The sequence below is a fragment of the Tauraco erythrolophus genome, chromosome 2 (assembly GCF_009769465.1).
Source record: "Tauraco erythrolophus isolate bTauEry1 chromosome 2, bTauEry1.pri, whole genome shotgun sequence".
NCBI lineage: Eukaryota > Metazoa > Chordata > Aves > Musophagiformes > Musophagidae > Tauraco > Tauraco erythrolophus.
The window spans coordinates 19,623,281-19,650,047 of record NC_141466.1 but is presented as its reverse complement, the minus strand read 5'-3'; the positions used below and the strand labels follow the sequence as shown (position 1 = coordinate 19,650,047).

Here is a 26,767-nt window from a genome sequence, read left to right as displayed (position 1 = left end):
GAGCGGGGCGGGGGCGCGGGCTCGGCGGCGGGGCCGGTCCCGCCCGCCCCAGGGCCCGCGGGAGAAGGGAAGGGAAGGGAAGGGTGCGGGGCACTTACTCGCCGGCCGGGCTGCCGCGCGCCGCCTCCCCTCGCCTCGCACCTTCACGCCGCTCGACTCAGCCTCAGCCCCTCCCTCCGCCTCCGCCTCGCGCGGCCCCCGCGGTCGTTGGGCCGCTGGAACTTCACGCGGCGCCTGCCATCCTGCGCGCGCCGCGGCCGCCCGGCGGCGGGGGCGGAGAGGCGGCGGGGGCGCGTGCAGCCCCGGCGGCGGCGCGGGAGCTCCCGCGAAGGCTTCACAATAGACAGGACAGCGCGCGCGTGTGTGTGTGTGCGCGCGGGAGGAGGGGCCTCTCCCGGCGCGCCGAGGCGGGAGGGAGGGAGGCCGGGCTGTTTACCCGGCGGCGGCCAGACTCGGCCCCCCCGCCCGATGCTCGGGCGGGTCCATGCCCCGCCGCCCCCCAACCCCGCGACGTGAGGGAGGCGAGCCCACCCCACCCGGCGGGCGGCAGGTGGTACAGTCCGGCCCGCGGGCTCCCTCTCCCCAGCACGGGCGGGGCGGGGCCCGCCGTTGTGACGTAGCCAAAGCCGGCTGGTGGCGGCCAATCAGCGGGAGGGGGCGGGGCTCCCCGGGGCACAGCCCGCCCCCGGGCTGCCCGGGCCGTGACGGTGGGCGCTCGGGGGTGAGCGCCGGGGGCGCGCCTGGCCCGACCCGGGGCGGTCGGCAGCCGCGCGGTGCCGCGCTCCAGCCTCTCTGCCGAAGAGGCGGCGGAAGGCCTTTGTGTGCGGGAGGAGGTGGGCGCAATAGCTCGTGGGCGCTGATGAATGTTTTCCCCTGCTGTTACGCAAGGTGCAGGCGAGCGCGGGGAAAACCCTAAGCGCCCGTGACGGGCTACAACCTCCCGCCCTGCCGGTTGTGCGCCCGGGTCGCCGGGCGGGAGCGCGGCGCCGGCCGTGGACGCTCCCTTCCTTGTCATCTGTCGATCAGCGGGAAGCTCCCCCTCGTGCTCATCTTCCCCGCAAGAGCGGCGCCATAAAGCTCCCCTGCCCGAGCGGCAGGACGGCCGCAGCCACGGCACGGCACCCGAGCCGCCGGCCGCCCCCCACCCCTCGCTGCCCGGGCTGGCCGCAGCGGCGTTGCGTGGTGGAGCTTGTAGTCCCGCCCAAGAGTCCTGGAAGGTTAAGTGCCAACAACAGCAAAGGGAGATGGTCCCTTTCAAGCGCCTGCACATCCCATGGATAGACCATAACTTATCCTTGAAAACGTATTTTCCGTTTTAATGAGGCACCTTTTAACGGGCAGCCCCATCCTCCTCGTCCTGCGGGGGAAGGGACCCGACGAGCTCCGCGGAGCTGCCAGGACCTGCTCGTCCCGTCATCCCCCGCGCCAAGATGTCGGCGGCTATCGCCGCGCTCGCCTCTTACGGCGGCTCCGACTCAGAGCCCGACTCGGAGCCCGAGGGCGGCTCGCAGGGCGCCGCTGTGCTCGCCAGCCGCGATGCCGTGCTGCACCTCCGGGCGCCGCCCGCCGCTCCCCCGGCCCTGGCCGTCGATGCGGCCCCGGAAGTGGCCGTGAAGGTAGGCGTCCCTCCGCCGCCCGGGGGACCGGGGCCCGTGGCTCCCGCCCGCCGCGGTAGCCGCACCGTCGGCCTCGAGAGCCGGGGGCAGCCTAGGGGCAGCGGGGCGGATCAGGCGGGTGCCGGCGTGGGCGGTGCGGGGCTCCCCGCCGCCGCCCGGCCTTGCCCTGCCCTGCCCCGTGGTGTGGGGGCCGGCCTCGGCACCGCCGGGCAACGGCGCTGGGGAGGGCGGCCGGGAGCGCTGCCGGCGGATCCGGCTGTGGCGGTGACGCTTATTAAAGCGTAGTGTCTCTGTCTAAAATCCATGCCTGGCTTGGAGATCCCTGGATACTCCTGGCTTCTGTCGCCTGAGTTTAAGATGTTCTGCTGCGTAGTGTGCCCGAGCGGTGGGGTGAAACCGATACGCGATAGGCTGAGTGCAGCGGAGTCCTGTTCTGAAGAGCAGCCCGAAAGCTGATCGATGTTTCTGTTTTCATTGCAGTGTTGTTTGGGAAACCGTAGTTTTCCAAATTCAGTGTCATATTGGTTCAGTTTTGTGATTGCAGAAAGAGGGAGGGGAGGGTGTTGGTTGGGTTTTGGGACTTTAGTATAGCCAGCTAACTTGTAATCAGAAGTAGATGTCTTACCATGATGTCTGTCACTGTAGTATTGTGTTGCTTCCGACTGTTCTGAGAAGTTTCCTACTTTGTGACAAAGAGGTAGATGAAATGTTTCACTTTGTTGTCATTAATTAATTGCTGTACTATTGCAACTGGTCATATTTGCATGTGCACTTTATATTGTACGTACTGACTAGATATGCCTTTTCTTATCCCTTAGAGTCTTAGAAATGTCTAACTTCTTGACTTGCAGCCTCTGGCAGACTGTCTTGCACAGGCTGTGAAAGGAGTACTAATTGACGTCTGTAACATCTTTTGAGTGTGAATGATGATGAAGTAGCATTGGCTGTGCTCGTTGCCACTCTTAAGTTTGTAGCAACAGGTTTTCCCTTTGCCATACCAACACAAAGGTTTATGCAGTTGTTTGGTGGCTGACGTTAGGGGACTGATCTGAATTTAAAAAAAAAAATAATAATTCTGGTGGAGTTACTTGTCCTTAGATCCATTCCTTGATCTGGTTTGCAGTGCAGCTGCACAGATGCTGTGCTGACACAATTAAATGCCCAGTGCCCGAGCAGGAACAGCAGCTGGAGGAAAGAGTTAGCTGTCAGTAACACATTCTGTTCAAAGCTGTTCACCAGGCTATACCTTGAAAGAGGTATCCACCAGTACATCTAGGACTGTCTCTGCTGCAGGTGTTCTGCTAACCGAGATAAAAAGGAACAGAGGTGTCTGAGTACCAAGATGTTTCATTAAAATGTTGCCTGTCATTTTTATTTGAGATCATAGATGAGATGCTTATAAATGAAAATAAAATTACTTCAAGCTGAGGCTTTCTGAATACACAGCATACCGGAGCTTCTTTTAGCACTGCAACCTTATTTGAGGAGTAACAGATAGTTTCCTTTTAGAGTGATATTATGCCTTCTTTTCAGACTTCTGCAGTTCAAGAAAGAAGTGCTGGTCTCGTAGACAACACACTCTCAACACCTTCCATGTCTAAAAGTGATAGCAGCCCACCAATCAGCAGTAAAAGCTTACCAGTCACCCCCCTCAGGAATTTATCCTAATTCTTTAGGATTAGAAGACCCTTACTGAACAAACATAAAAGACATGATGTTTCAGTGTAGGTCACAAGAATTCTTTCAGTAGAGGGTTGGAAAAAACAGCAAGCTGAGTGAGGAGGAACGCAGAGTTATAGTTCATTAGTGTCACTTCACTTGTGCAAATGTTGTTTTGACATGAATAAAGATCAACCACTCTCAGGTGCATGGATATGTGTTACACAAAGGACCAGGAATGGATAAGAAAAGATGGTGGTAAGAAGAGAGGCTAGAAGAGTTAGTCATACAATAAATATAAATTACAGCTGCACACAAGTGCATTTTTGGCAGTTGAGATAAGAGTATATCTTAAGTGATTGGTGCGCTGCACACTAGTTCTAGTCATTGTACCAGCTTCTGTTTTAGAATTTTGGCCTGTTGACTTGCACAGATGTTAGACTTGTGTGTACTTAAAAGAGGAATAGCTTCCTCACTCTCTATTAGCAAGGCGTAATTGTTAGCACACTCAGCCACAGCTTTTGTTTTTTTTGTTGTTACTTACATGTGCATATCAAATATAGCCCCAAGATGTTACTCCAAGATGTATTTCTTTATTCTACGTAAATCTGCTGAGTCCTTGCCTAACAGTACATCATACATATATGTGATAACCTTGATGTGAAAATAATTTTTCTATAATTGAAAAGTGTACTAATGATTTGTAACTGTGTTTTAAAAGTTTGAGAGGATGGCTTTTGTTATACCCTTGTCATGGTTTAACCCAGCTGGCAACTAAACACCACACAGCCGCTCTCTCACCCTCCCCCACTGCTGGGGGATGGGGAAGAGAATTAGAGGGGAAAAGGGAAGGAAACTCATGGGTTGAGATAAGAACAATTTAATAACTGAAATAAAATTAATAACAATAAAAGTAATAACAAAAATCATGATAACTTATGATAATATATAAAAATTGTAATAATATATACAAATGAGTGATGCACAGTGCAATTGCTTACCACCCACTGACCATCAACCAGCCTATCCCGGCTAGCAATGCCAAAACAGAGATCCTGAAACCATAATCCTAGAAGAGCAAGAGCCCTGAAGAGTGATCTGAAGAGCAAGGTGTCTGAAGAGAGTGAATTTTCTGGCCTACCCTCATCTACAGATACTATACTGAGCATGACATTGCATGATATGGAATATTCCATTGGCCAATTTGGGCCTCAATCCTAAACCTAAGATCAAATCCTGAACTAAGAGTTGTGGGTCCTTTGCTCTGGCTATGCTCCCTCTCACCTTGTTGTGCACCTGCATGCTGGTAAAACATGAGAAGCTGAAAAGTCCTTGATTTCCTTAGCAACAACTAAAAACATCAGTGTGTTGTCAACATTCTTCTCATTCGAAATCCCGTACTAAATCCAAAACAGAGTGCTATTCTAACTACTAAGAAAACTATCCCCGCCAAAACCAGGACAACCCTCTTCTTACAGTCTGCTTGTTATAATAGGGCTGTTGCTGATCTTGATGTTAAATTGCTCATAATAAGTAACATTGAGTTATAATTATTGGTTACTTCAATTTGGTAATAATTCTACTTTAATTTTAAATTACAAAGCTGGCTAGATGAAAGTGCATGTTTCTATTATTTTTAGGACCACTAAAGTGCTGAAAACGTTACAGTACCTGAGGGAGGACAATAGAGGAAGAAGGCAGACACTTCTGGCCCCTTCATCCAGAAAAGGGTACATTAGAACTGCAAAAAGTTCAGAGAAGGACAACAGGGTTGAAGAAGGGTCCCGCTTCTGTATGCGGAATTGTTGAGGAGGCTAAAACTGAAGAAAAGACTGAAGTGAAAAGTATGACAGAGACCTACAAAATCATTAGGTGGCATGGGAAGGGGCTTGAATGTCTCTTCCAGTACAGCAACTATAAGCTAACTAGTAGGAGCTGGTTTCAAAATAAACAAAATGATGCAGTTCTTCATGCAACATGTAGTAGGGCTATTCCAATGCAAAGAAATACTGTGTATGCAAGATATTTACATTGTTACAAGGAGAGTCTGGACAGGTACTTGGAAGAGATCCATTGAAGGAAGAAGTGCTGGGAAATACACAGATTTGTTCAAGCTCACGAAGTCTTCTGACCTGAAAATAGTTGTTAGGAGAGCGCAGAAGTAGTATCATGTACGCTTGCCCTGTTCTTACTCTTCCCTAGGTGTCAAGTTATCTTAAGGCTGATGTTTTCTTTTGTGTGGAAAGTGGGAAGACTAATCAAGATATTTTCTTACTCCAAATACATCATCAGGTAGCAGGTAAGCATGACAGTGTTGTTGAGAGAGGCCGTTCCACAAAGGGAAGGGAGCCCGTTTGCCAACAGCCAGGACTAGGAAACGTCTTCCTTCCAGCTGTGGTCATTGTGAAAGGCAGGACATATGGAACAGTTTCGTGGTGTCTTCAGCACTTGCACCATGAGAGTGGAGGTTCAGTGCTTCTACTTGTCCATTCCATCATGAGTGGACTTTCATTCAGGGACAAGTCGGGTCCTGTGACTTCTCCAAGGATTTGAGTTGATTCATTGACTTGTTGACATAGATGCAACTCTTCTCGGCTTCATGCTGGGAGTTGTGTTTTCTGTATGGAAAAAATAAGATCCTGTTCTCCTTTTTGCCTCTACGATACAATAGGTTCCTCCACTCATGGCAGAAGCAGATCTTCATGAAGCATAGTTCATTCATCCCATTTGACTCTGTAGTAACGGCACTGACTAAGCACACCCATCCTTTTGCTTTGGTACTGGTTTTCTTTGGATGTTTTTTGGCTTCCTCAGCTTCATGGTGAGATTTAAGTAGGTACAACCATTCTGCCTCTGTGATGTCTCCTATGAGCCACACATGTGAGTTCCAGAGGAAGGACAGCTTATCTTCCTTGCTTCCTCCTTCTCGTACAGGAACACCAGTGCCTTCTGCTACTAATCAGGCCTCATGCAAGCAGAGGCTCTGTTTGTCTGTTGCTCCAGCAACAATTAAGGAGAAGTAGAGCCCACTTGAAGTAAGGCCTTAGGCCTTTCTGCTCTGCAAGAGCATCTTGCTGCAGGATAGGTAGCTCCAGGACAATCGTGTTGACTCTGGTTATTGTGAGATATGAACCTACTGAGAACTTGAGGCACTAGGTATGAGTTAGCCATAGGGATCTCCTCCCCAGTGTGGCAGTGCCCATGATACTGGGCTAGGCGCTCTTTCGTCTCTTATGGTCTTATAGCAATCAGTTTTGTGAACTGGTTAAGGATGGTTAATGCAGTGAGAAGAAACACAGAATATGTTTAAGTAATGGAAGTCTGATGATCTAGAGCTCCTTTGCTGTAAGCTGTCCAGAAACTGGCTAAGTAACGTATGTTTGTTACTGGCGGCTTTTATGCGTGGAGTGAATTAGGCTAATTAAGAACATAAACAGAAAAAGTCAAATACAGATGCTCACTTGCTTGGTCCTTAACACCAGTGCGTTATGGATGTTTGGTCAGTGTTTTAGTAATGCTGGCTTGGATTTGAAAGCAAAGGCCAGCATGTGTTTCACGTCCTATAACAGAGCAGTTTCCTTTTTTGACTCTAAACCTCTTATTTTAGGATTATTTCTATTTTGCTAGACATTGCCAAAACCGATTATAATTAATTTTCCTGCAGCTTCTACTGATACGGAAAAAACACCCTAAAATTGCTGACAAAGTATTTACCTTCACTAGCAAATTAAAAATGCTGAAGGAAATTCGGGAAATCACACATTCTGTGAAGAAATTACTTACTTAGGAGATGCTGCAGCTATGAGCTTTGCTTTTGGAGAGAACATCTACTGTTTCCTTCTGTCAGTTCAGAGAGAGACTTGGATGGGAGCAGATTTTAAGACATTTATCTACAGTGTATTGTTGGCTGGTTTTGAGGAGAGAATACTCAACTGGATTGAAATCTACTAGACTGGCCTGGCCCAGTAAAGGAGCTGGACAGTTTGTGTTGTCTTTAGTGTGGGAAGGGGGTTGGAAGTCTCAGATCTATTTCTCTGTTGAATCCAGTTTTCCTTTGGCACTGTGCAGGTGTCCAGAAAAATACTGCTTCAGAGGAAGAAATAGACTTCAGTCACATTTCTTAATGTTCTTTAAAACTATCCCCAGCCCAGAGATCTCTCTGTCTCTGGAGAGAGGAAAGACACAAAGTCCGTGTGTGACCATCCTGTAGCAGTGATGAACCTCAGTGACTTGGGAAGTGGTGTTATTTGTTAGGAATGTTTTGGCTTCTTTTAATATGGTTGGTTTTCCTGCATTCTTTTACACAAAGTATCTTGTGGAGAATAGATGTTTAGAACTTGTCATCCTGCAAGATGCTGGGCATCTAGCCTAGTTCACCAAAACCAGTTATCATATGCTTTTCTTGCTGATTTATTTTTATTCTATTGAAAGTTAATGGGATGGACATTTACTGTTAAGAGTGTATGAATGGGCAGAATAGCTGATAACAACCAAATCTTAATGTTGAGATTTCACTGTAAATGCCATTCATCTCTTGGTAATAAATCTGAAAATCTTTAGAATGAGATAATACTGTGTATTTGACAGCTCAAGAGGTTTTATGCAAGAATTGGTATGTGACAAATTTCTTAAGCCTTGATGGCTCATAGGATGGAGTCTTAATTTACCACATTTTAATTTAATGGATAATTAAAACTAATTAAATCTTATGCAGAGCAGCCTGCCCTTTTTAGCTATTTGGCTAATTAGTAATAAATTTACCTGGGGAGAAGGGAACACTATAGGTTTATTATCTAAAATGTCCAGAAAAAAATATCATATAGACATCACAACCCTTTGCTTTCGTGTTATGAAACTGGAAAATTCTGACCCTTGCTTTGTTCTAACAAACTTAATTTATAGACGAACACTTGGGACTCAAGTGTCAAATTCTGCTTCTAAATGCGTAAACAGCTCATTAAACTTACAGGCAGCCACGTATTAGCACAGTGAGGATTACAGAATCTGTATGAAATTTAAAAATATTGTGGATTAAAAAGATTGTGAGTTGCCTTAACATAAATGGCATTATATTCTTTCTAAGGAACAGAGTTAGCATTCAGTGTTGCAGTTCACGCTGCAGCTCGTTCCTTGTATTTAATGTTTTGGTTTGATGCCTATTACAGGGATTTGGTCTGTGTTGGATTAAAAAAGGTTTTTGTCTTGCATACATATAAAAGAAAACTTCTAGCAAGCTTTTTTCAGTTTGGTTTGTTTTTTTAATTATTGAACTTTTTTGCATTCTATAAATCAAGTACAAAAGTACTTGTAGTACCATAAAAAGTACCAAAAGTACCATAGATGGTAACGGTTTTGTTTTATGGCATTCAGGTAGGGTTTTTCCAAAGAAAAACAGGACTGTGACTTCTTTAGGGAATCCATAAGAAGGAAAGCTAATCTGATTTGCTGTATTTAGTCTAAAATCCCTTCTATTTCCTGTGCTCTTTCCTATGCTAACTTTTAACTGGCCATAGGGCCTTTATGGTAGGACTAAAGGAGCACACCTTGATAGGAGCTAGACATTCTGTGATCTCTAGGGAGTTATAATGAAGCACCTGCTTGTCTACGCTTGATGTTGAAAGCTTCTTTCTGTCTCAAGGTAGATTCCTTAGGAAATACTAATACTCCAGAGTGCAGCCCTGAGTGCCGTTCCCCTATGATAGTGTGATGCTGTGTTGTAGGATGAATGAGGCAGAAGGAGAGCATTTAAGCATCGAAGAATTTTTTTTATCTAATCAAATCATATCTGAACTGTAAATCAACCTGACACTTCAAGTAAGTAGACAACATATCTCTTTAAAAAACAAGCAAAAAAACCCCAATCTATGCACCAGGTAGTTCGGTGATATCATCTTCATTTTTGTCTTGCATCAAGAGTGATACCTGTGTCTGTCTGGACTGACACTCATTTAACCTGTCTACCAAACTTCCATGGATCTATAGACTGAGCAATTTCAGTGTTTGGCTGTCCTTGTTTCTGCTAAGTTGTATAATCTGACTCTTTTTTAGGCTGAATTAGGTTGTTGAGTTTTTCTATACAAGTCATATTTTCTTAAACCTGTGATCGTACTTGATTTTCTCTTTTGGACCCTTTTCAGTAGCACCTATCTTACGTGATATGTGCTGCCCAGTGTGGCCACTGGGTTTCAGTTGAGCACTTGTTACCAGCACTGAGAAAAGCAGAGATGACATGTAGAGCTGAAGTTTGCAGCTCCATCGTATTATGTTTTTCAAGAAAGCCATATTCAGTAAAACATAACTTCCTAAAATCCTAATTCTTCTTTTCCAGGTTATATGGGGTGTACCACCTTTAACAATATTACAGGTTACCATAAAGCCCATATTTATACAATTTTGAGTTGCAGCAAACACAAGCTGCTTCTCTGCCAGTCGTACAGCCAAATGTTTAGCTTTCTCTGGAGGAACACTATATCTGTTTAAATTGGCAGCTTCTTGACCCCCCTTTGGCCCCCCTTTTTATGATTCCTGTGCTTCTGTGAGTGGGAAGTGACCTAGGGTAATACTTAGCCCATCTCCGAATTTACAAATGCCTTTCAGCCTAGCTACTGATAGTCTTCCGTCCCGCGGAGCCACTTGTGTCACGCTTGTGACATAAGCTTCTGGATGAATTACTCACCTTAGGCTTTTAGATAAATCAAGATATGTCGTTGTGTGACCAAAGGAGAAAACTGCAGCACAGCAGAGGGATGTGATCCCTTGGATGTGATCCCTTAGATCACCTTATCTCTCACAGCTCTGCCAGACTGCTGCTCTTGTGATCCCTTCCCTGTTTGCCGTAGCCAAAGCGAATGCATCTAGAATGCATGCAGCCAAGTGCTGTCGGCTGTTGCCAACATAAGACAACAGAGTCATAAGACCTGTATGTTTACTTATTTTGCATTCTGGCTCTTAGAAAGATGAGTTCTGCTGAAATGGTCTTCAGGTGATGCGTGCAGTTGTACCTGGTGAGCTTCACCATGTGAAGCAACCAGAGGTTGCTGGTGAGTTCTTTCATTAAAAACAAAACAAAAACCCCAAACCATGCCCCAACACAGAGAGCTTGCCCATTTGTGAAATGGTTGATGGACTATTTTAATATTTTTAATGTTTCTGCTACCTACCAGAGTCTCGTAACACTGTACAAAGTGGCATTTATCAGATGTCGACCCAAGGATAATTTTTCTGCTGCAATTTGAACTTTTGCCATAGACTAACATTTCAGAATATGATGTTTCAATACTTTATTTTCCTAACAAGATTTTGATTTTTTTTTTTTTAAATACTGAGACGGGAAAGTGAGGAATTGGGGCATGTCCAAATTATTGTACAGTTTAAAGCAAAATGACACAGTGAAAAGACAACCATTACGTGCATCAGCAGCATATTAACAGATCATCATTTGATGCCTAAATGTATGAAAGCATGAATAAGACCGGAGGTCTTGGGGAGTGTAGCTCTGATAAACATACCATGTGCTTCAATTTCAAGGCTCAGTGGTTCTCGCACAGAAAGACTGTGCCTGTGGTGGTCTAGGAGTGAACACACTGTGTGGCTTCCAAGTGACTCAGCACTGTTCCACCAGCAGTGAAACAGAACCAGAATTGCTATAATCATCCAGCAGAGGATCAGCTTTCATGGCACAATCTGTTTCTTTTCTCAATTACCAAGTGGCATATAATAGGACTTAACAGGCAGAAAAGAGGAGAAAAAATAGTGGAAGTGAAAAATTCTTGGCATTTTTGCAAAACTGGATTTTTCTTACTTTTTCACTTTAAAGAGCAGGAAAAAACCCTGTGTCTTAATTTCAAGTAAAATGATAACTGTTTAAATGTCACTGACAGTTGATCAGAAAAATTTTGCCATATTATCAATGATGTTAATTTTTATTTTCTGAAATTGGTGGATAAGATGTGAAGTCTGGCTGGCAGAGCAAGCTGTATGATGTGACTAGAAAAAATTGCCTACGAATAATGTCCTCGGGTCATGGAGCTGTGAAAGGAAATATAAGTGTGTAGGTAATACAGGTTGGGAAATGGTTTTGATATGCTTCTGTTCTAAGCTGGAGAAGGGTGTGTGGGGTCTGTTTTTGTTGCCGAATGGCTGGATTAGGCCTGCTGTGCTGTTCCCAGGCAGGTTCACAGCGTGTGAAAGTCAGGGCTGTGAATGTACCGGTAGCCATTGTCATCCAAGCCCAGTGAGTTGGAAAGGTCGTGTGATGAGAGAAAGGAGGTCAGGCTGGGAATTGGCAGTGCTACAGGCTCAAGCAAGAGCAGTGCAATGGCTGGACCTGCCTGTTAAAATGATTGATACACAGTGATAGTAAAGCTTTCGAGTTGGGTTTAGCAATTCTACTAAGACAATGGTCTTAGTAGAAAAACAATTGATGGGATTGCTGATGTCATTCTCTTAAAAAAAAAAAAAAAAAGCAACACCCACACCTTTTTTTTTTTCCTTTTTGGAGCAGTTTTAAGCAAATATAATCAGGTAACAAGCCAAAGATCTTTAGTTACTGTTTTTCTTTTCTGTGTTCTAGAAAACCAGGTTTGAAAACCTTGTAAGTCTTACATGCCTAAGCAAATTTGTTTATAATTGACCTGCTATTGAGTTGGGGAGGAAAAAAGCTTCTCGGCACAGCGTGCCAGAGAATAGCTAACAACGTTAAACAAGTAAAGAGTGTGCCGTTTTGCTCTTTCAAGGTACTATAATACAAAGCAAGATCGAGTTTGTTCAAGGTAATTTTTTATAAAGGTGACTGCTAAAATTTGATCCTCTGTTGTACCGCTTCCTTCTGTGAGTTGCAAATGCTTTTGAATCCTGTAAGCACCGGTTAAACACTGATGCTAAGATAGCTTTTTCAGTATCATTACTAGGGAGGTTCTCAATATGGTAGAACATTGTAAATCTCTTTCAAATGCATTTATTCTAGAATAAAGATGCAGGAAGCAATACCAGTAATAATAACACAAAATAACTGAGCCCTTAATTGTGGGGGTAGTGTCAATTTAGGATCAATGTAAATGAGCCTTTGTGGAGCTCTGTGAAACCAGGTCTTTTTGAGCCCTGCCCCCGAATCAGTCTTTTTCTTCCCCATCTTCTCTGTCTTCTACTTCAGCTGCATGTGCCCTTCTGAGTTTTCCCCTTTGAGTTGCTTGAGAAGTTATTCTTTTTGTTAGCCCCTCTTTCTTGTCCCCTTGTCTGTCGAGTTCAATTTTTGTCACAGCAGGCTTGGAAATGTGTTTAAATACTGAAGCTGAGTTACGTTTATACCTTTTTGTAAAAACTTGGAGTTAAGGAATTGTTGGATTCTCTGAAACTCATTGCTATACATATGTTTGCTTTGATGTCTAATACTGTTTTCTCAACTATTTTTCAAAATGTTTACTTGTGGCTTCTGCCTTCTACCTTTTGTAGAAATCTAGTTCTTGTGGTTTCATATCAAATTGGTGACTGTTTTAATTGACTCTTCTTTACAAGGCCTGTTTTTCAAACATCCTCAAAAAAAAAAAAAAGCTTGCCTCCAATCTCACTACTGTTTTTAAAATGTGTGCATTAAGACTTTAAAAAAAATAATAATGCACATACAAAATTCCGCATATGTCTTAGACTGAATTTCTCAATGAGGGCCTGACATTGGTTTTACAGTCAATATTTTTTAAAAATCAAAACTTTGCCCAAGCTACTTTTCTCCTTTCATAGTGCTAAAAGTGTCAACTTGAACTACAGCCCTAATTTGGTCCAAATGGGGCAATGTCATGTATTTAGAAGTCTGTATGTTGAAAAATTGTTTATTAATATCTCTGTTTTATTTCAGGAAGATGTGGAAACAGGAGTCCACCTTGATCCTGCTATCAAGGAAGTTCAATATAATCCCACTTACGATACTATGTTTGCACCTGAGGTAAGAAATAATTTTGATCTTTAGGGCAGAAATGCCTTTGGTTTAAAGGGTTGAGGTTCCATAAATCTCTTGTGAAATTCGTGTAAAATATATCTTCTTTGGATGCTTGCTGTAATTTGGAATCTAGTTTGGACAAATTGAAAAAAGATTCTACACAGGTGTGTTGGTATTTTTAATGCTTGAATTTTAATGTTCTGCATAAAGCTGTTCTAAGAAGAATCTTGAAGTGTTTATCAGAATTATAGCTGCAGAAATTAAAAATCAAGCTAAGAAAATGGCATTATAAAGATATTGAGTAAAACATGAATTGCATTAAAGTAGTCTTTTACTGTTTTCACATTTTTGCTATTTACTCATTGTGCTACTTAGAGCAAAATGAATTATTGTAAGTCTTGTGGATATATGGCTTTTATGAAGAGGATTTAAAATTAAAATCCAGGTACTTTCAGTGTAACTATGAGCATTAAGTATTTGAGTAACTTAAGCTATGCTAAATGTGTAGAATGAAAAACCATTTTAGGCTGAATTTGGACTGCCTGGTGCCATGTGAACTGCTTTCTGTTTTATTATAACTGACAGGCTATCTGAAAGATAAAAATAGCTGTTCAAGCATTTAACTTTTTTTCAGTATTTAACTTCTTTGTACAGTTTGTCTGCTGTTAGACCAGGGGGTAGCATTCCATATAGACAAAGGCTGTGTCAGTCTGAAATTTCTACATTAGTTATTATGTTTAGAAAACCTTTTGTGTAACCACATAAACTGGCCTTTTCATAGCAAACTTGTGTTTTGCAACATACCAAAGCAATGAAGCGTGTGAACAAAACTGCTGATTCAAACTTACCTGTACAGTGTTACCTTGTGTAAGTGTTTTACTTACAGAAGCCTCATGCGGGATGTTCTCAGACGTCTGCAAATATGGCTGACAAGCATAGGAGTTAAAATTAAATTTAAATGGGACCTGATGAGATGCATCCACAGGTCCTGAGGGGACTGACAGATGAAGTTGCTAAGCCACTGTCTATCGTATTTGAGAAGTCATGGCAGTCTGCTGAAGTTCCCATCTTGCAAGTTGTCATCTTGCAAGAATAAAGGCAAGGCAGGGTTTCATAAGTGAATTTCCTGGAAAAATACAGCGAGTCTCTAGTTACTTTTTAAATGCACAAAGGTATTGTTGACAGTGTAATTTCTGTATTAAATACACAGGTTTAGTAGGACCTGGTATCTCTTTGTTGATATCTCTTCCTTACAAGGGACAGTGTGCTCTGGTTTTGTCTTCTGAATGCTTGTCCTGATCACATACTGAATGGCAGTGTTTTGTGTCAAGTAGTTGATTTGATTTGTCCTCTGTACTGATAATACAGGCTAGAAAGTTCAGTCATGAAATGAGCTGTTCAAACCAATTACGTAAGCAATCGCTCTGTAAAATAGCAGACTAAGCAGCTTATTCAGTAGCCATAACGAAAGAGAAAGTTGAAGTGATTTTATGTTAACAGTTTTTGAAAGACAAATCTTTTTTTTTCCTGAAAAAGTACACACATACAAATAATAAATTAGTAATTCTGATATACGTTCTTTTAACATTGTTGATGTAGTTTGGACCAGAAAATCCATTTAGGACTCAGCAAATGGCTGCACCTAGAAATATGCTTTCTGGATACGCAGAACCAGCTCACATCAATGATTTCATGTTTGAACAACAACGAAGAACATTTGCAACCTATGGTAAGTCTTTAACAGTGGAATTCACCTCCACCTTTATTATGCCTAGGTTGGACAAAACAAGTTGTTCTCTATAGAACAGTTAATAGGACTGCAAGTTCCATAAATTGCTTTTTAACAGACTTACTAAAATGAGGAAAGGTCTTTGAATGAGAATCCATACAGCTGGAGATCATAGTGTTTATTTGGGAAATCTCATTTTGTAATTCCCTTTGAAATTGTAATCAAGTGTACGACCTCCTACCAAACCCCTCTTAATTAATCCTTCCATTAATTGCATCAGTGTAGGAAACATAAATCAAAATTTCACACTTTTAATATGACAAGTAACTGTAGATCTGGTATGCAAATAGATTCTTTCATGTGATTCTAACTGAAGGTAGCTCTCTCAAAACCAAAAGGAAGCTTTACGGAGTTGTCAGGTTCTTCAGAGTGGTTGCCTCTGTAGATAGAAGCTGAATGAACGGGAATCAAAGAAAGTGGGAATACATCTACTAAAATACTCTTGGCAAAGACACACCCAAAGGTGTATCTCTGTATTGATGGTCATTATAGTTGCTACTTTCTTACCTTGAAGAACCTTTTCAGTTGTAAATAGTTGCATTTGAAAAATTAAACATTTGAGTTTTGGAGAGGCTTGAGTTTGAAACCGACTTTTTATGAATTGTAAGAAAAATAGATTTTTTTTTTTAATAGGGAAAATGTGGAAAGACTATGGATTTTAAGAGTTCTTTGGACACTAGAAAGAACGAAACTGCCATGTATTTACATACAACAGTGATTAATTTTTCTTCTGTATAAAACCCAAGTATTTTTTGACAGTCTTTCTCATCTACTTATCTTGCAGTAAATATTTACTGTAAGAGTACTTCTTCTTTCTGATGCTTGGGATAGCTCAAAACATCCATGCTGTCATTGACTGAGGGTCCTTCCAGCCCTTTATCATATTAGACAAGCGGGCAGCAATAGGTATCTAGTGAGGAGCAGAAGAAAGAAGCAAGTGAATAGTGATACATCTGAATACTTTTTTTCAATATGCAAGCTCTCAACCAAGGGCAACGTTTCTATATTTATTCATTTTCAGTGAATTTGTTGGTTTTGTTTGGGTTTTACTTTTAACAAATTTGTCCAGCTGCTTCTTGAACTCATATAATTTTTCTGTGTACATAGTAACCTATTGCAAGCAGTTCTGCAGCTTACCAGCACCTCGTGTGAGGAAGTGCTTCTGTTTTGAACTTGTGGAACTTAACAGCTTTCTAGTTTGATGTTGTGGTTTAACCCACTGGCAACTAAACCCCGTGAAGCCTCTTGCTCACTCTCAGGGAATGGGCAAGAGAATTGTCCTGGTTTTAGCTGGGACAGAGTTAGCTCTTCTTTTTAGCAGCTGAAGAGCTCCGTGCTTTGGTTTTACTCAGAGGCTCGCTCTGAGAAGAATGTTGATAGCACACTGATGTTTGTAGTTGGCACTGAGGTCTCAAGGACTTTTCAGCTTGCCGTGTTCTTGCCAGTGTGAAGGAGCACAACAGGATAAGGGGGGAGCATGGCCGGGACAAGGGGTCCATGACTTTCCTTACAATTTGTACTTGGACTTAAGATTGAGGGCCAAACTGCCCAATTAGTATTCCATATCATGCAGCGTCATGCCCAGTAAAAAGGTGAGGGACAGCTGGAAAGAGGGGCCTTTTGCGCTTTTGCTCTTTCGCTGCTTTTGCTCCTTTGCGCTTTTGCTCTATTGCTTTTTTTCCCTCTCTCTTCCAGTACTCCCACTCTCAGAGTACTATCTCTCTCTCTCTCCCTCTCTATTTTGGGGCCTCACATTTGTCCGGGATTGCAGTTTCAGGACGAGACAGGCTTTGGATAAGAGGGGGTGGTGAGCATCTACACTGTGTATTAAATCATCTGTATTAAATTGTTCCTATCTCAACCCACGGGTTTCCCATTTCTCCTTTAATTCTCTCCCTCAACCCTGGGGGTGGGGGAGGGTGAGTGAGCAACTGTGTAGGGTTTGGTTGCCGGAGTGGCCTAACCCATGACAAGAATTAAAGGGGACAAGGGAAAGGGACTCATAAGAACAATTTAATAATAACAATAATACAAAATTAAAATTAATAATGATGAAATAATAATATATATGTATATACGATAATAATACATACAAACAAGCAATGCAAAGTGTAATTGCTCACCAGCTGGTGACCAACGCCTATCCTGTCCCAGCAAGTGATCCCGAAACAAATAAGCCCTGACACCACAATCCTGGATGAGTGAGAGGCCCGAAAAGAGAGCAAGAGTCTGAGAGTACCCTCAGAAGAGAATTCTAAACTTCCCAGTCAACCTTCATCTATATACTGGGCATGACGTTCCTTGATATGGAATACTCCATCGGCCAATTTGGCCCTCAATCCTAAGTCTAAGTTCAAACCGTAAGGGGAGTTGTGGGCCCTTTGTCCCAGCCATGCTCCCCACCAGCCTGTTGTGCTCCTGCACATTGGCAAGAACGTGGCAAACTGAAAGGTCCTGGCTGTCTCAGTGCCAACTATAAATATCAGTGCGCTATCAACATTCCTCTCGTAACATCCCATACTAAATCCAAAACACAGAGCTCTTCTAGCAGCTAAAAAGAAAAACTAACTCTGTCCCAGTCAAAACCAGGATATTTGACTTGATATCCCCTAGTCTCTTGGGTTGGAAGACCCAACGAGCAGTCATTTCTTATGCACCGTTTCTGTCATTCCTTATTTTATAGATCTTGGCCATAACTTCATTTCAGTCTGCTTTTCTTCCATCGGAAAAGATCTGGTCAGTCGTCTTCTTTAACATGTGATCTCACTGTAAATTTGCTTTGTGGCTTAATAAAGTTAGAGGCTTTTTCCCTTCAGTCTCCAAGAATTGTTAACATTGCATTTTTCTCTACGACTTTGAGTAACTTTGGAAAAGCTACTTGCTCCCTTTTTCCAGATGATTTATCAGTATGTTGAACAGCATGGGCCTAAGCGTGAATCCACCAGTGACTTTCCTGTGCTGTGGAAACTGACTACTTATTCTTGCCAGTATTTTAATAGCTTTTAATCAATCAACCATGTAAAGACTTGTGGGTTATTTAAAGTGTCTTTTAGGCTCCCTTTAATCAGTCTAACTCAATTTTTGTAAAGGCATCCAACATTAGTCAAGCTTTGCTCCTTCACATGATTGTCACCTCAGATATTCTGGAGGTTTTGTTGTTGTAGTTTAGCTGTACAGAAAGCCGTATTGATTGCTCTGCTGCAATATATAGTGCTCACCCAAGTGCCTATTTGTTGTCTGTTTTATAGTTTCTACTACTTGAAACTTCTAACCATACAAATATCTGACTGATTGACCTATAGTTCTCAAGATCTCCTCTGAAGCATCTTTTGGAAGTTGGCATTGTGTTTGATACTTTCCATTTCTGTCATATTGAGGTAATATTGGGTGAGAGTTTTTGCACTGTGGTTCGGCTTCCGATCTCTTGGATAACTACCGTCTGATCCCAGTGTTTTGTTACCGCTTTCTCAATTCTCTCTTTCTTGACATTTCACTTTGACATAGATATTTTGTCGCATTACCCATAAAGGTTCTAGCACAGGAGCCTCCCCAAGCCTCTCCATAATGAACATGTGTTTTAAAAAAATGTCATTGGTGCTCTCTTTTCATTCCTTGTTCATCTGTTGGCCTACATGCTGGGTGGAATGCTTTCTGCCTGTGCACTTTTTGACAAAGGACAAATGTTAGTTTTTCTACCATGTGTGATTTGCTCCTCACTTTTGGGGGGGGAGGATGGGTAGTGCCTACTGTAGTTTTTACTTTGTCTGCTAGAGTTTGGTTCTTTGTATTTTTCACATTTGGATGGAACTTCAGCTCTTGGAAGAATAGTTCCGTATTTCTAATAGTTTCTCTTTACATACTGTTCAGCTGTGCTCACTTCCTTCTGGTCTCTTTAAAGTCTTTTTAATAGCTGGCAGGCGTTTCTCCTACATGGTATCTTTGAAGTGTCCCTGCATTTGGAAAAGGCTTTACCCTTTGGTGCTCACTTTCTGTTCCTTTTTAAAATCTTCTTTAGTTAATATAGGCCTCCTGTTCTGAGATTTGGGATCATTGTAGTAAATGTGTTTACAGCTTTCTTTGCTTCCTCAACGATGTTGAGGGCCACGAAGATGATTCGAGGGCTGGAGCACCTCTGCTATGAAGACAGGCTGAGAGAGTTGGGGCTGTTCAGCCTGGAGAAGAGAAGGTTCCGGGGTGATCTTATAGCAGCCTTCCAGTACCTAAAGGGGGCCTACAGGAAAGCTGGAGGGAGACTTTTTACAAGGATGTGTAGTGATAGGACAAGGGGCAATGGATTTAAACTGAAAGAGGGCAGATTTCAATTAGATATAAGGAAGAAATTCTTTGCATTGAGGGTGGTGAGGCACTGGAACAGGTTGCCCAGAGAAGTTGTGGATGCCCCATCCCTGGAAGTGTTCAAGGCCAGGTTAGATGAGGCTTTGGGCAACCTGGTGTAGTGGAGAGTTTCTCTGCCCATGGCAGAGGGGTTGGAACTAGATGATCTTTAAGGTCCCTTCCAACCCTAACCATTCTGTGATTCTATGTTGGTTTATAGTGTGCTATGGTCATTATTAAAATGTGTATCCTTAGAAAAAATGTCTTAAAATCAAGTTTCCTGCACTGCTCAATTGGCTTTTTTTTCATGTGAATCTCTAGCATGACTGCTTCATAGTACAAGTACATTGTGTAAAAATGCTGTTTTCATCACATCTTGGTGTGAGGTTTGCACAGTCTACTACAAGGAGGTGACTGAAATATCTCGTTGTTACTGTGCTGCTTTTCCTAGCACCTGTTTACTCTCCGTTATTATTTCACGGTTATTGCATCTTCTAGCTGACCAGTCAGTAAGGGAGTCCTGGCAACTGTGCTTACCACTACTTAAACCTGGAATTTCAGTCCAAAAGATCCTTTAATGCTTGTTAGCACTATTAACTTGTTAATCTGATTTGTCTTTAACCTTTCTGTAGCATATAGTTTTTCCCTGCTGGTGTGACCATCTTATTTCTGTATTCTTTCTACCTTGTAAAGAGTGTATTCTGTCCAATTATGTCAGTATTGCCCTACCAGTTACGTTAGTTTCTGAATTTAAAACAAGATATTCAAATTTCACTGTGTTATTTCTAGCCTTTGCCTTTTTGTGTGCATGCTTGGGATTTCCATTTCCCTGCCCTCCGTTTAAATAGGATTCTGTGCTTATTGCTGTCCCTGTTATCTGAGGTTTCATATTTCTGTGCTACCTTTTGCTTAAGGATACGGCTTTTTTAAGATTGTGTGTCATTTCAAATTGCTTGTTTTTCCTTAACTATTGGCTATCCCCAGCTATTTAATCAAAAACCACTCTTTGAACCTTCTCAGTACCAACTACCTTTTAAATCTGGATGAGACCTGCTCATCTCAGTAAGGTTCCCTTTGTGGATGCCCCCTCCCTGGAGGTGTTCAAGGCCAAGTTGGACAGAGCCTTGAGTAGCCTGATCTAGTTGAGAGGCGTCCCTCCCCATGACAGGGAGGTTGGATTAGATGATCTCTAAGGTCCCTTCCAGCCTATGCAATTCTATGATTCTATGATTCCAGAAGTTCAGAGAGGTATAGTCGACACAGGCATTGGAGATGTTTTCCACATTGGGGTTAAGATCTGCCGCTTCTCTTTGCAGTAAACAACCTCTTGAGAATGAGCTGCGCTTCCAGAGTGTACTTTATACAACCTCAAAAATACCATAGCTGAATTGAGTCGCTTTTTTACCATCCCTCAGTCCATGGAAAACTGAGGAAGATCATGCCAAATGCAAATCTTGGATCTCTGACAGATCAACCAGATCTCAGCTTCTTTATCAAGAATGTCTCTGTGATACCCGTCGGATATCTGCTGCTGTCTTTTTGTTCTTTAGGATACAAACCATTGTAGTTTAGGCATATAATACACAAAAGGAGAAGCCAAATCTTTGACTGCTTTAGTCATTCTCCATTTTTTTTCTTTCACACTGGGTTCTTAAGCCGTTTTTTCATTCTTGACCCCTGAGAGGTTGTGAACCCTTGTTATTGTGAATGCAAACCTGCTCCTCTTGTCTTTCAGGCTCCCCAGAAAGAGTCTGGGGATATTCAGGTTCTATATCTACAGACAACAGCTTGAAACCAGTGATCTAGTCAGATCTCTTGAGTTGAGTCAGAATTACTTCAAGGTCATTCTTATTTTTACACTGTTTTGCATGGTTTTAAAATCTACATGAATATTCTAGTTGCAGCTTTTTCGAAAGTGTAATACTTGAGATTTTATTGATGCCACCCTGAACCTTCTGTGCTGCGAATTTACACACTTCTCATATTCCCTTCAGCAACCCTACCAAGCCATGGGTCATTGTTGTCTGTTACGTTTCACGTATTGAAACTACCTTTGAGTCCATCGCTGTTTCACCTTCTGTCCTTCATCTCTCTTTAGACTGAGAAGCATGTTTCTTCAACCTTTTCTAGGCCTTCCCCCCACCCGCAACGTTTTATTGTTCTTGTTACTCTTGATTTTTATCTACATCTTTCTTTAAAATGCATTGCTTAAAACTGGACATGCCAATCTGGATTAGGCCTTGCCAGTGCTGTTCCGTGTTTTATATAATTTTCCTTTGCAATAATTTTCAGATTTCTTTTTTCTTTTTTTTTCCCCATTGGTGTCAAACTTGTTAAGTGTATCAACACCACTGCCCTTGCAGCCTGTTTTTGTTGGTTTTTCCCCCCCTGTACCTAATCAGTTATTTTCTCATTTGGTATTTGTCATTCAGCATGTCTTTGCTGAAGTGAAATATTTCACACTTGTCTTTGGTGTCAGCTGCAGGTTTTACAGGTATGTGATCCTTTGCTGATAGCATAATCCATTAATATATTGAATAAAATAGTTGTCATGGTTTGATGTGGAGGGGGGGGTGGTTCTGGTGGCAGGAGAGGGATTTTGCTCCCTGCGACCTCCCCGGTTTTGGATCCGGGTTAGGCTTAGTTCTGGCCACCGGATCAGACTGCCATCCCCCTCGGGGTTGAGCCAATAGGGCGCCTCTGCGAATTGCCCTATTTAAGTCAGGACAAGGGAACCGGAAAAGGTGCTTCGCCCAGGATCGAGCAGAGAAGGGAGGAGGGCACTGCCCCCGCTCCCTGGCTCCCGGCCGGGCAGCTGCCTGCGTCGGGCCGGCGCTGCCCACGGAGAATGGCGGCGGCGGAGCCAGCTGGGGAACTCGGGGGCACCCCACTCCCAGGGTGCCCACTGGGCTGAGTTCACCTGGAGAGGACTGAGATCTGAGAGAAACAGCTGCATCGACAGCAGGTCAGTGAGGATGGAGCGGGAGGAGGTGTGCCGGAGCCGAGTTTCCCCTGCGGCTGATGGTGAGATAGCAGGCTGCCCCCCTGCAACCAGGACGGCCTCGGTGGAGCAGCGACCCACTCGCAGCCCGTGGGGAGAAGATGCCTGAGCCCGAGGATGGTCGTGTTGGGGGCACGGCAAGGCAGAGAGGCATCTGGAGTCTTCGTGACGACCCACGCCGGAGCGAGTGGCTGCAGCTCCCTAAGTACCCGAGACTGTGGTATAGCCCACACCGGAGCAATCTGTGGGGAAGGATTGTTTCCAGTGGGCTGGACTCACGTTGGAGAAGTTTGTGGATTTTTCCTCGTGGGTAGGGGATCCATTGGAGCAGGGGAAAAGGGTGTAAGGACTCCTTCTCCTTTAAGAAAGAAGCAGCAGTAACAGCACGGAATGAACTGACCTGCACTCCCCCAGTCCCTGCCCCCTGTGCTGCTGGGGGGAGGAGGTAGAGCCGGGAGGAAAAGGAAGGTTGGGGGGGGGAGAAGGTGTCGGTTTTAAGATCTGGTTTTGTTTCTTTCTGTCCTCTCAAGTAATCGGTTTTTATTTCCCTTTGTCCTTCTAAGTAATCATTAATAAACTGTTTTGCTTTGAGAAAAGCGCTGCCTGTTTTGCCCAGGACCATGGTTGGTGGGTGCTCCCTCTGTTCTTGCCTCAACCCTCAGTCCTTTTGTTTTTTTTTTTTTTTTCTCTCCTCTCTACTTTATTGGAGAAGGAGAGACTGTGTGAGTTTTAGTTGCTGGATCAGCCTAAAACCACGACAATAGTCTAGACAGACCATTTTATAATTTCGTGTAAGAAAATCTCCCAGTTTGATGGAAAGCCATTAATAATTACTCTGTGAAAGCCTGGCTTTTTTTTAATTGGTAACCAGTTTTGTATCTGCAGTCATAGATAATCTACCCTATATTGAATCCACTGATGTAAGGCAATCTTCTGATAGAATTTCGAATGTTAAAGAGAAGGCTTTCTCTCTAGAAAAACAAATTTCTTTTCACAAGTCATTATGATATAAATGGCCAAAAGTTTAACTAGGATTATTTTTCCAACATTGTAGTCCTTGGAGCATGGCTAAAAAGTCTAGGAAGTCCTCAAATACAAGCACTTGTTTATTCTTCTGTTTTGGTACCCTCAGCAGAAGCAGTCTCTTTTCTTGAAAATTCCCTTTTGAGCATTTAAAAAAAAAATAAAAAGCAATATACTCTCCTTAATTTAGTGTGCATATATAAATTTTCAGTGTGAAGCAGAATTGCTGTTTATTATTTACATGCTACGCACAAACCATTCATGAATATGGTAGAAAAATAATTCATAGCTATTTCAGCATCAGTACTCATCCTAGAAGTGGACTGCTTCATCCATGCAGCATTTAGTGTTTTAACATCTCTCCTTCACAAGATATTAATGTCTTATTAATTTAATAAGGAACAGTCTTCTGTCCATGAATCTCAAAGCTCTTTGAGTATTCAGTAACTTAGTTGTAACAGGATTACTGCATCAGTAAGGCCGATATTTTAAGAGCTTAAAATGACTCTGACTTGGAATTAACACTTCTGATTTTTTTCATCTACTCATGTTACGTGCAACACCTACAGTCGCTATTACCTCCTACAATTGTAGGCACTTCATTCTCCGATTGCTCGGATTCTGCGGAGAGGCCAGTGCAGTCGGAATGGGTTAGTCCAGCTGTGTTGTTCCACACACCTGAGCTACCCCGGCTCTCTGTATGCTGCATTGCACAGTACGGTGTAAACATGCTTTAATTAGCTGTCTTTCTGCAACACACATCAACGCCTGATTATTTAACCAACCATTTTCAGGTGCATGGAAGTTGTGGATGTAGGTGGAATTGTACCTTTCCTTGTTAAAACATAGCATGAAATATCTACCTCCTAAATAAAAGTGAAGGAGACGTAGGAGTCAGGGCATATTATATGGCATACCAGCTGAGTCGGATAAAAGCAAGCTGTCTTTTGCAGCTGCGTTTAGGAGTCGCAGCCAGAAAGAAAAGCTTCTCTTTCACATATCCACTAGAAAGTAGAAATTGTTCAGAGCTTTTCTATGAGAATGATGCTGGACCAAATTCAACCCAGCTATAAGAAGTCTCCGCTTCCACGGGAAGCTGTGCTTGGCCCAGGGGCCTTATTCATTAGAATACTGTTCCTCTTTTACAAGTACTGGGCAAATAGAGTCCCAGAGACTCTGTCAATACAGTTGGAGGACAAATAAACCACTGTATTGATTTTGACATAAATCCAAAGTAATATCTCTCTGCTGTTAAGAGAAACCTTATAGCTTGGAAAAGAACTCATTGAAATAGTGGCTTAATAAAAGCAGGTAGTTAAATTAGCGAAAATCTAATTGCAGTGTCTGCTCAGTTTGGTTATCCATGGAAATAAATCCTAATAATAGTCTAGAATAATATTTTCTTGTTTGGTTTAGGAATAGTGGGAATTTATATTTCATAGGAGGGCATTGGTATATATCTCTCTCCCTATGTCATACTCCATGGAGCATCTGGGCATATGTTGTTCCATGACAGAGTCTTACCAGATTTATCATAGAATCATAGAATGGTTAGGGTTGGAAGGGACCTTAAAGATCATCTAGTTCCAACCCCCCTGCCATGGGCAGGGAAACCCTGCACTACACCAGGTTGCCCAAAGCCTCATCCAGCCTGGCCTTGAACACCTCCAGGGATGGGGCATCCACAGCTTCTCTGGGCAACCTGTTCCAGTACCTCACCACCCTCAATGCAAAAAATTTCTTTCTTATATCTAACCCAAATCTGCCCTCTTTCCATTTAAATCCATTGCCCCTTGTCCTATCACTACATGCCCTTGTAAAAAGTCCCTCTCCAGCTTTCCTGTAGGCCCCCTTCAGGTACTGGAAAGCTGCTATAAGATCACCCCAGAGCCTTCTGTTCTCCAGGCTGAACAGCCCCAACTCTCTCAGCCTGTCTTCATAGCAGAGGTGCTCCAGCCCTCGGATCATCTTCGTGGCCCTCCTCTGGACTCGTTCCAGTAGCTCCATGTCCTTCTTGTGTTGGGGACTCCAGATCTGAACACAGTATTCCAGATGGGGTCTCACGAGAGCAGAGCAGAGAGGCAGAATCATTTCCCTTGACCTGCTGGCCACACTTCTTTTGATGCAGCCCAGGATACGATTTGCTTTCTGGGCTGCCAGCGCACATTGCCGGCTCATGTTGAGCTTCTCATCCACCAGCACTCCCAAGTCCTTTTCCTCAGGGCTGCTCTCGATCCATTCTCTGCCCAGCCTGTACTTGTGCTTGGGATTGTCCCGACCCACATGCAGGACCTTGCACTTGGCCTTGTTGAACTTCATGAGGTTCTCACAGGCCCACCTCTCAAGCCTGTCAAGGTCCCTCTGGATGGCATCCCTTCCCTCCAGCATGTCCACCACACCACACAACTTGGTGTCATCTGCAAACTTGCTGAGAGTGCACTCAATCCCACTGTCCATGTCTCCAACAAAGATGTTAAATAGCACTGGTCCCAGTACTGACCCCTGAGGAACACCACTCGTCACTGGCCTCCACGTGGACATTGAACCGTTGACCACAACTCTTTGAGAGCGACCATCCAGCCGATTCCTTATCCATCGAGTGGTCCATCCATCAAAACCACGTCTTTCCAGTTTAGAGATAAGGATGTCGTGTGAGGGGTTGAAGCTCAGGTGTTGGTCTGCAGGTGGATTGCTGCTCTGTTTGTATTGGAACACTTGCGGTGTTCTTGGAATGGCTCTTCTACTAATTTCAGTAATTTTTTTTTTCTGCATCTAAAAAGAAATTAACTGCACCATCTTCCAGGACAGGAGTCTTTCTGAGAAGTGGTTGGGCAGATGAACTGCTTTGTCTGTTTGGGTGATGTTGATAGGTTCTCAACTTGTATGCACCCAAGTGCTTTTATGAGCCATTGGTCTCTAGGGTGGACTGGGTAATCTTCCGCTGTTCGTGATTGTCTCTGTGAATCAACAGAAACAAGAATTAGATTGTATGACGTAGGATTTCTTTCATTTTGTATGTGTGATTACTTTTACTGGTGCTTTAGTATCTTCATTGCTTCATTATTTTTTTTCTTCTTTCCTTTCCTGATACAGAGAAATTCTCATTGGGTCCTCAAGGAACATTTTGCCACTTGAATAATATTTAATAAAAATTGGTTATATGTCCACCAGGGTGCAGTCTTTCCCCAAAAAAAAAAGCCATGGTGGTCAGTGACTGTTCAGTGCACCTGTTCCTTGGAAACTTGATGAGTGAGTTTGTCTGTCTTATTCTCTTAAGGTCATGCTATCCACTGCAGGAGAAATGGAGAAAAACTGTAAGATATGTATATTAAAATAAGAACCTCATTATCAAAAATTGTAAATATCCTGAATAGCTATAAAATGGTGATACATTTTAGAAATTATTTAAAAGA

The 26,767-nt window shown here is 43.1% G+C and overlaps 1 protein-coding gene across 1 annotated transcript in view; it reads left to right on the top strand.

Moving 5' to 3' along the window:
• The first annotated feature begins 1,430 nt into the window (after positions 1-1,430).
• Positions 1,431-26,767, top strand: part of CDC40 (cell division cycle 40) — a 45,885-nt gene continuing 20,548 nt past the window's right edge. The window contains exons 1-3 of the mRNA XM_086608117.1: positions 1,431-1,616; positions 13,126-13,212; positions 14,806-14,935. Of these exons, the coding sequence (XP_086464243.1) occupies positions 1,431-1,616; positions 13,126-13,212; positions 14,806-14,935 (403 nt within the window). The remainder of the gene's footprint in view (positions 1,617-13,125; positions 13,213-14,805; positions 14,936-26,767) is intronic.